The sequence below is a fragment of the Lupinus angustifolius genome, chromosome LG17, assembly GCF_001865875.1.
Source record: "Lupinus angustifolius cultivar Tanjil chromosome LG17, LupAngTanjil_v1.0, whole genome shotgun sequence".
Classification (NCBI taxonomy): domain Eukaryota; kingdom Viridiplantae; phylum Streptophyta; class Magnoliopsida; order Fabales; family Fabaceae; genus Lupinus; species Lupinus angustifolius.
In genome coordinates this window covers 15,634,367-15,644,549 of record NC_032025.1, presented here as the reverse complement: position 1 = coordinate 15,644,549, position 10,183 = coordinate 15,634,367, and the positions used below count along the sequence as shown (strand labels likewise).

General features: G+C 34.1%; 1 protein-coding gene across 6 annotated transcripts; it reads left to right on the top strand.

Annotated features, from left to right (window-relative positions):
• Positions 5,387-9,938, top strand: LOC109331536. 6 transcript variants are annotated; one of them, XM_019566094.1, is made up of 9 exons: positions 5,387-5,510; positions 5,840-5,978; positions 7,184-7,394; positions 7,494-7,611; positions 7,733-7,815; positions 8,024-8,087; positions 8,190-8,307; positions 9,417-9,580; positions 9,734-9,938. In XM_019566094.1, exons 3-9 carry the CDS (start codon positions 7,264-7,266, stop codon positions 9,815-9,817), a joined length of 762 nt encoding a protein of 253 aa, XP_019421639.1. In that variant the 5' UTR covers positions 5,387-5,510; positions 5,840-5,978; positions 7,184-7,263; the 3' UTR covers positions 9,818-9,938. The 6 variants fall into 6 exon arrangements, with proteins under 6 accessions (XP_019421639.1, XP_019421640.1, XP_019421642.1 ...); XM_019566095.1 differs by lacking the exon at positions 5,840-5,978; XM_019566097.1 differs by lacking the exons at positions 5,387-5,510; positions 5,840-5,978 and having other exon boundaries at positions 6,149-7,394; positions 7,503-7,611.

Here is a 10,183-nt window from a genome sequence, read left to right as displayed (position 1 = left end):
GAAAATCTCTAACTCTCGAATGTGGATCAATGACATGAAGGATGAGATGAATTCTATGCATGATAATGACGTTTGGGATCTTGTCGAATTACTTGAAGGTGCAAAACCTATTGATTATAAAGAAACCTTCTCTCCAGTATCTTCGAAGGATTATTTTAGAATAATATTGGTACTAGTAGCTCATTTTGATTTAGAGGTACTAGTAGCTCATTTTGATTTAGAGCTACATCAGATGGATGTTAAGATTGTGTTTCTAAATGGTGACATTAAAGAAACGATCTATATGGTGCAACCAAAAAACTTTGTGTTAATTGACTCAAAGTCAATGGTATGAAAATTAAAGAAATCCATCTATGGACTTAAACAAGCTTCTCGTCAATGGAATTACAAGTTTTATCAAATTTACCTCGTATGGTTTTGAGGCAAATAAAGTTGATGATTGCGTGTACCACAAATTTAGTAGGAGTAAATTTATATTCTTGTATTATATGTCATACTGCTTGCGAGCAGTGATATAAGACTATTGTATGAGACCAAGAGATTTCTAACGAAGAATTTCGAAATGAAAGATCTTGGGGAAGCTTCTTTTGTATTAGGTATTAATATACTAAGAGATCTCTCTCAAGGTATCCTAAGGTTGTCACAAGAAAGCTATGTAGATAAAGTCTTAGATATATTTAACATGAAAGACAGTAAACCAGCGGATACCCCTGTAGCTAAGGGAGACAAGTTTTAGTCTTGAACAGTGTCCCAAAAATGACATTGAAAGATACGAGATGTAAAGATTCCTTATGCATCTGCACTAGGAAGTCTAATGTATACTCAAGTTTTTACACGTCCCGACATAACATTTGTCATAGGAATTTTTAAACAGATATTTGAGCAATTCTGTAATGCATCACTGAAAGGCATTCAAACTAGTTATGCGTTACTTAAAGAGAACAAAGGAGTACATGTTCACTTATCAGATGTTTGAGAATTTAGAGATCATTTGGTACTTTGACTCTGATTTTTGGGTGTCTAGACAACATACACTATACCTCTAGTAATATGTTTTTTTCTTGGCTGAAGGTGCTATCTCTTGGAAGTCTGCTAAAGAGGCGCTCATAGCTCCTTCAACCATGGTTGCGGAGTTCATGGTTTGTTTTGAAGCATTAGACCATGACATATGGTTGTGGAAATTTTGTCACTAGCTTACGTGTGGTTGATGTACTAAAAGACCACCGAAAATTTATTGTGACACGAAGTCCATGGTTCTTAACTCCAACAATAATAGAAGTTCTACAAAGTCAAATTTTATTGTCCTCAAGTTTCTTGTTGTTAAAGAAAATGTTTAAAATAGACAAATTTCTATAGAACATATAAGGACAAATTTTATGCTAGTCGACCCACTGACTAAGGATTTGGTACCTAAAGTCTTTCATGAGCATATTGCTCATATGAGTATTGCTCCTCAGGATACCTTAGTTCAGTGGGAGTCTATATGTTTTATGATATACTTTGGACGTCATATATAATTTTATGCATAATAAAGTTGATGGTTTATTGTTCTATTTTGAACGTGTGTATTGTAACTATTGTGTTGCATATTAATGTACTCAATCACATAGATCAAACATGGATGAAAGACATGAAAATTTCATGCAATCTGATCTCAAACATGTCTATTTCCAACTGGTTCTTCTTTATTCTTTAATGAGATCAATCCAAAGTCTTTAATGGTGATCATCGTGATCGAGTCATGCTTGCATGTCATGAAAGTCTTGGTGGTTCCATAGTTGATATATAAGATGAACCAGATTGTATTAAGAAGAAGTCTAAATGTAAATGGCATACGAATGTACGCCTAAAGAACCTGTGATATAATTGTATTAGGAAGATATGAAGTCCGGTGGGAGATTGTTAGAAATTTATAATTTCTAATTGAGGTGGACATCATATATTTGATACAATGATATCAGTTATTTATTTCGGGGTTATATTATAAGTAACCTAATTACTAACACCTCATAGATTTCTAAAATTGATAATGAATATGAGCATAATGAGTGGATACCCAAACGGTTGACCTATAGGGAATAATGAGAACCCTATAAGTTATCAGATAAGGAACAGTTATGGTCCCCAAGACACCAAATCACAAATAGTTTTCACATCTCCCCATCAGAGAGAAAACGAAGGTCCCAAAGGAATTAAGGATTTGGTTGAGGAAGGTCATCATACCAAAACTCTCTCAAAATGTATATCAAATGAGTAGACTAGAGAACATGGATTCAGGTTTGACTTTATATGTTTTATACAATGTATGAGAATCATGAGATTCAAGATCCTAGGATTGATATTTCACCAATCATCAGAAAATATCTATTATATACTACTATAATGAGAATTGAGCAATGTCCCTTATTTTTTCATCATAATGTTTATGGATGATATTATCCGCGATAATACTTCTAATAATACCATACCTACCTATGATAATGATATGTGATGCCTATAATATAGTATGTACATAGGGAAGATATTGTATGGGATGATAACGAAGTCAATATAACTGTTAATACAACAACAATCAATTTTTTAATCAAGAAAGTATTATATTATGTAATTAAATAAGCATGCGAAACACCATTCAAATATAGCATGATACAGATAAAAACAATGTGAATATATATTATATCGTCTTCTCACATGTTATTATTAAATAAGTCCTTCAGATACTCAATTTTCCATGGAGTCTATTATTTAAAGGGTAGAAGTTCAGGTGTTAGTTATATCGTCCAAACTCTCTAATTAAAGAACAAATATATTCATTAATAGTGTATAAGTTTTATAATTCATGTTTTATCATAATTAATTATGCAAATAAAGTAATACAAATTAATAGTGAATGATATGCTGACTATGTATAAATATTTACAGTGACAGTGCATAGATATTACACTTTTTAGATAAATCATGGTTACTTAAATACATGCTCCGCTAATCACACCACCTTAACTGGACTAATCCATGATGGTTATATTTATTAAAGGACATTCTCCACAACTCATACCACCCTTAGGCAATTAATCCTTAATGGCAACATTTACTTGTGATGTTACATTTAAAGCATGCTTCACAAATCACACAATCCTAACTAAATTAATCCAAAGCAATTAATAAAGGACATCTTTCATTGATTACGTTATCATGATTCAACTAATGCATAGAGATCACAACTACTTAATGATGTACTTTGCAAATTACAACACCCTAACTCAACTAATGATGCGAAACCTTTAAGGTGGTTTGGCTTTCTTGAGCGATTGTTCTTGCTTGAACCTGATCTGCCTCACAGAATTATAAATTATATGTCAAATCCTTGTTTTTGGACAAGGAGTGTGTGTTTTGGCTTACGGTTAAGGTTTAGGTTTGTGTTTGGCTACAATTTAGGGATTAAGGGTTAAGTGCATAGGTGAGTGTATGGTTAAGTGTATCCGTCAAGTGTTTGGGTCAATGCATGTGGCTAGAATAAGTTGCTCACAGTTTGGTTTGGAAATGGTTGAGATGGCCACGGTTTATGTGGCTTTATGGGAAATGGTTCAAATCCAAGTGATAGGGGGTATGTGATTTGACCAACTTATCTTCACATTATCTTCTCCCTTGATCCATGTGAGTCGTGTCACTTTAAGTAACAACTTTGAGATTTGATCTTCTTTAAATTGTGCCAACTTGAATTTGAACCCCTTGAATCATGTTAACCGAATTGCCTTCCATGTGACTTGGATTTGAACTATGCCATCTTCTAGGATTTGACCATGCCGACTTGAATTTGACTTCCTTGAATTAGGCTAGTCAGATTTGATTTTCATGCAATCCTTTAATATGTGAATTTGAATTTCAACCACCAAGGACTTGACTACACGGCCTATCCATAGTATTCACATGCCTAGCTCCTTGGTTCATGTATGCGCCTAGCCACCTTTCATGCCTAGGTTAAGTACTTGACCACTAACGAACCAGTTTATATGAGATTAATCAAATAACCTCCAAATCCTAATAACTTTATTTGAAAAGTAAATAAGAATAATTAAAAGACATAAATCTAAAACTACCCATGAGAAATAATTCTCATTTATTAAAAACCAAACAAATTTAAATAAACTAAAGTAAAGGACATAAATGTCCTTCCTAATCATGGTTCCCAGCTGGTTCACCAGGGTAAATGGTATCCTTTTCCCTTGGAGGATTTGGCCCTTGCTCTAGTCTTAGAGACCCATAGATCTTAAAAGACCCTTGAATTGAAGAGTTTACATCAAATAATCCATGTTGCACACATTTACTACAAGATATGTTCCACTAAACTCATCTTCCTAACTCAACTAATCCATGTTGATCATATTTACTTATGGACATGCTACACTAATCACATCATCCTTATTGCACTAGTCATAGTAAATGTTGTTGCATTAAGTATTTAGTAGGAAGAGTGTGCACTTCCTATGATCTTACCCACCTGAATTTAAATTGGTCGATATCCTAACAATTCCCAACTTAAATGTGTTGGAAAGTAAGTCCCACATCGCCTATCTCATTGTCTCGGTAACGGTTTAAATACATGTTGGACTACTCCTCTGATTGCCAATTAGTTTTGAGATAGGACCTTAACAAATTATATATTAGTTGACTTCATTGTGTGTGAATATTTTCTATTGAATTTTTTCAAGAAGTCAATGGCTTGTATATGTTTTTGGTAGGGCTGGAAATGAGCCAAACTGAATCGAACCAGAACTTAGTTCGATTTGTTTAACTCGAGTTTGAAACAACTATATTTTCACCTTAAATTTGGCTTGATTGAAATTGGAAAAATGTTCCATTCAACTCATCAATTTGAATTGATTTAGATTATCAACTCAAATAATAATTATTTATTTACTATATATAGAATTAAACCTGTATAGAAACACATATATACTATATATTTATATATACATAATCGAGTTAGCTTATAAATCTAACGAGTTGAACAATATTTGATTTGAGTTTGACTCATTTATTTAATTTATAGGATGTGGATTACCTGTTTTTAATGGTGTCTCATTCCCTATTCCAAACCAATCATATATTAACACGTGGATAAAATAAAAATTTAAAAGCAAAAAGTAATAAAATGAATAATTCTCATTGACTTGAGATATGAAGTGAGATACAATATGGGATAGGTGATATTCATCCTAATTTATAACTCAAGTCTAACTAGTTTAATTGATAACTCAAATTTATCAAGTCGAATTTATAGTGCATGTCTCTAAATTTTCAGCCCTAGTTGTTACTGTTAAGCTTTTAAGTTACCATGGCGACATGGTCAGTACTGAAAGGATAAAAGTGTTTCCTACACTAACGATAGCCGCAACAAAGTGACAAACTGAAACAGTCTACCCGCGTGATTCGGCCGAAAAGAAAGTTTAGTGTTCATCCTAATCATTTAACCAACCACCTTCCAACTCAAACCATCTCCCTCCCAAAGGGTATGCATATAACAATTCTTTATTATAGTATATTTTATTCCAACAATAATTATTGGTCAGCACATGTAACTTTCAACCTGTACCACATATTCAATTTAATTGATGTGTCATTTTTTATTCTGTATTTCAGAGTTTGTAACTTTCCATGTTTTTTTTTCCTTTTATGATTCATACGTTAGTATACGAGTTTCTCTTTGATCCGTGCTTTGTTTAGAAAACTGGGGTTGGTAAATCACCTAATATGGGTTTATATAGTGCGATAGTTGTCCCTGAGCTGCTTTTGATTTTCACTGTTTATTGTCTTTTTTCCTTTCATCTTTTGTTTTCAGGCGAAACAGATTTTTGTGTTTCCTTTTCTAGTTGCGACCCGTTGAGTTTCACTGTTTTAGTTGATGAATGAGATTGATTATTTTGCTTGATCATGAGGACCATAAAGAGTCGCTATAGTCTTCTCTTCACGCTATTTAGGTAAGCATCTGCATCTGAACTATCGGAGTATTCGGTTTTTTGTTATAAAGGAAGTCTTCATTATGCTGGTTTTCTATAGCTAACCAAGTACTTCTTAGATAATAAGCTGAGAATCAGTGATTCAAATTGCGGGTCACATCATGTGATGCAACCGCAATATCGCATCAAAACCCAATTACCGTGTGACACCAATTTACAATGATACGACCACACAGGGTCATAGCACAACCGCATCGGACTGCATTTCTGCCGCATTGGACCTGATCGAATTAAAAAATATATATTTTAATCACAGTAATTCACACCCCACAATCTGCATCACAACAGCCGCATTCGTAGTAACCGCAATCGTGACTGCAATCGTAATTTAAAACATGGCTGAGGATATTGTCTCTGTATGATTTATAATTGATCTTCATAATGGTTTGTTTTGACTGCTGATAGTTTCATCTTGACCACAATTACAGCCACATCAGTTGCAAGTTTTATAATTGCAAAGGCACCTCAACTGTAATCTAAAACCATAAATCTGCTAACAAACTGATACAGTGATAAGTTAGTTTGATATCATATACGGAAATAGGCAAATGTCCCTGTCAGCATTTATCCATCTTCTTTTTGGATGCCTGGATTTTATATTCCCTATCAGACTGGTTTTAATTCAGATGAATAGGCTTTTGTCTTCAGTTTTAGTTGTTCAACAGCAAGTTATCATGAACATCAGATTTTGGCTGGTCTATCAATTCGCTTTTCTTGTTAGTTTGTGTGTTAGTCCAGAATCCTTGAAGGGGAGAGAGTAGATGTAAAGGATTGTTTTTCATTTAATTTTAAAAGAATGTTGTCGTCTACTCATATATGTGTGTACGTTTTTGAACCATCCTTTTTGTTAGTGATGGACCTAGCAATGTTTAGGTAGTAGGGGCAAAGGCAACATACAAGTACAAATATATCGGAGTGAAAATGACAAATGGCTTTCATGTGTAGTAAATTAATTCCCAAGTTGAGCGGGTGTGTCCTCAGCATCACTACTGAGGGTCCTTCCCTGCTTCATATACATTTTAGGGACGGGAAGGTATGCCATATCCTTATGATTTACTGAAAAGAAGTCGGGCTAGAATGAGCAAAACTGGTTAACAACTTATGACTTAGTGAAGTAATGATGCCAATGATGCTGTTCTGACTTGTTGCTGTTGTTACTGTTTCAGGCTAAAAAAATCCTTCACACTTATCATTATTGTTTTCAGCTAAGTAGGCTTGCCCTTCCTTCTTCAAAGAGGTCAATTTCATGGATGACAGTCCTCCAAGATTAAAGATTATTCCTGATCATTTTCAAGTTCCAGTGTCAAGTATTGAATCTCCTGAGAACAGAACGCCAACTATTACAGAACCTGGAACTGATCAATCTTCAAGTTCAAGGTATTGTTTCCTGCCTTACTGGCAAAAAAAGAATAGATGTAAAAATGATCATAAAGCTACTTAGTGACTGAGTTTATTTAAAATAAGTACTCAATTTAGGTTATGTAGGTCCTCCTTCCATTTGAGGACTCGGAGAAAATTAAGGAAGGCTTTCATGTTGAACTTGTTTACTCTCCGTGGGCTGCCGTGGGGGTCTAGTACTGAAGGTCAGGAAAAGGTTTGATATGAGCAGCTTTTGTTATGAGCAGCTTTTGTTATGAGCAGCTTTTGTTATGTGCATCTTTTGTCATTGTTTGAAGTTATGTTATGTCCTACCATTACACATTTATATTCCGCAGGTTGAGCTGACAGCTGCAGAAGTAGAGTCACTTCAATCAGAAGTTGCTGATATAGAGGAGAGGGAAGCTCACTTGAAAGCTCAGTGAGTGAATTTGCAGTTTATTTAAGGTTACCATGCTTCTTGTGTTTGTCTAGCTCTCAGTGTACAAAAGTCAGTGATAAAAGAAACAAAGTTACTACTATGCAACTATGCATACTAGCATTAGATTGGAACACATATGTGGGGAACTCTTGTTTGTCTTAAGAGACACCAATCTGTTTTCAATAAATGACAATTGTTTTTCACACAGGTTGGAACACATTGATGAAGTTTTGCGATCAGCTCGTTTATCTGGCTATCTATCCATTCGAACTGTACTGACAGTCCAGCCCCTAAGTTTTGTTGCATTTGTCTGTGCCTCATTATTTTATTTACCTGACACATTTAACACTAATTTGCTTTTATCTTTATCTTAGAGATGGGCCACACTTCCAGGAGAACCTCCACCAATAGATGATATTGAAGTAGATGATTGGATTCCTCGCTTTGTTGTTCTCCATGGAGCATGTATATTCTTATATTTCTTGTGTACAGGTAATGTAGCTAGCTATCTTTCTTCTCTCTTCCTCCATTTATTTTTCTTTTCCTACCAAGCTTAGATTGAATTAAAACTGTTTTAATATTCATGTATTCAATTATAGAGAGCTAATCTGTGTTACGTGTTTCGTCCTTTCACGCCTCTATTCATTGAATGTCTACTGACATGTCAACAAACCGCTGAAGTTGTATTCTTGATTTTTATGGATCTGTATTTGTATTTGTTACAAAATGTTAATGCGGGTGCTTGAATGCGTTTAAGAAAATTATTTGACATGATGCAGATAACAAATTTTATGTTCTACATTCTATTTGTTGTACCTGATATAAGCCCCAAGAGGTTTTGCTAAATATTTTCACACATATATATACTAATGAGTAACTCTATGCATGTTTGGATTGAGGGGTTGGAATGGGAATGAGTCAATCTTATTCGCATTCCCAAGGGAATAAGTTTTCCTTCAATTTTAGCAATAGGTGTAAAAAAATAATAGTTGGCCAATCCATCTGGCCTCACTTCTACTCCAATATTTTCAAGCCAATTTGTGTTTTTCAGCCCAAATTAGGCCTAGCAAAATCTATTTAACTTCAAAATTCAAGAAAAAAAATCACAGATTGAACTTTTTTGTGTGACCAATTATAGCATACCAGGCATAGAAGTGGAATGAATACATCTTTTCATTCGTATCCATACTAAAGAAAACATAAGAATGAAAAATTGAACATCCATTCATGATATTAGTTTTCTTTTTGCAATTAAATGTATTATATAGTACCAACCAGAACATGAAGATTTACTACCCCGACCAAAAAAAATTCCGCAGATAAATTGCGTTTGTGCCTTCTTCAATGTGGGTGAGTGAGACATGAAAGTATGAAACCTCCTAATCATCACATACTTGTGCAACCTTTCAATTACTTCTTTAAATATATTCCTTGGATTATTGAAACATCACTTCTCTCTATTGACTAATTCTTTTTCCAAATTTTAAACTAATTTTTCACATTTAGCTCACTCATATATATTTAATCTCAAGCTTTAGACGATGTGTTACATTTTCAAGGCATCATTGCATCAATGCTCGTTTACTGATAAAAGGGTAAAGAAATTGCAGATTTAAGCCCTCAGGACTCAACACTTCTATCTGATATTGTTGAAGTAGGGAGATTACCAAGTATTAAGCGTGAAGAACATGAGATTCAATATGTCTTTTATATTTTAACTCGGCATGGATTACGTTATGAGTGCTCAAGCAATTCTAAGATACAGGTTTGTCTAAGTCAAGAAATTCGTTCAGTCAGAATGGATTCTGAGTAGTTTACATTCTCATTTTAATTATGACCATCTTCTAAGTGTAATATGTATTCCATTAGATATTTCATCTTGTTAAATGATATATCTTTCTTCCACTTTCTCTTTCAGGTGGATGCTTGGTTCTCAGCTTTGCAAACTGACTGCAAACTGGAATCTGATACATCAGTTCCCAATGGTTCGACTACGGAGTAACATAATTTACACCATGTTTGGTGAGTTTAAGTGGCTCGATATCTAAGCTACCTTGTAAATATGGCACTAGTATTATGAAATGTTTTCAGTAATTGGATAAAGACTAGTGATTTATTTGTTACTTTTGGCTCATTCGAGAACTAGACCTGAAATTTTGGTGATATATCGGGACTGTTGTGCTTAAAATCTGAGTGCTCATTCCTAAACAATGAATATTGTTGGCCTTAATTAAATTCAGTTATGAACAAGCTATATGCTGGTGGAATACACTGACTGCATATTAAAAACTCTGCTCTAGGGGTGGTGCTTAACTGCTTATATTGCTCTGATCTTTTCTGTCCATGGCTAGCATTATGAGTAGTTAAT

Coding starts and splice junctions, on each gene's coding strand:
- LOC109331536 (XM_019566095.1), top strand. CDS start 7,264: ATGGATGACAGTCCTCCAAGATTAAAGATTATTCCTGATCATTTTCAA. Junction 8,308..9,416: donor CTTATATTTCTTGTGTACAG/GTAATGTAGCTA, acceptor AAAAGGGTAAAG/AAATTGCAGATTTAAGCCCT. Junction 9,581..9,733: donor CAAGCAATTCTAAGATACAG/GTTTGTCTAAGT, acceptor TTTCTCTTTCAG/GTGGATGCTTGGTTCTCAGC.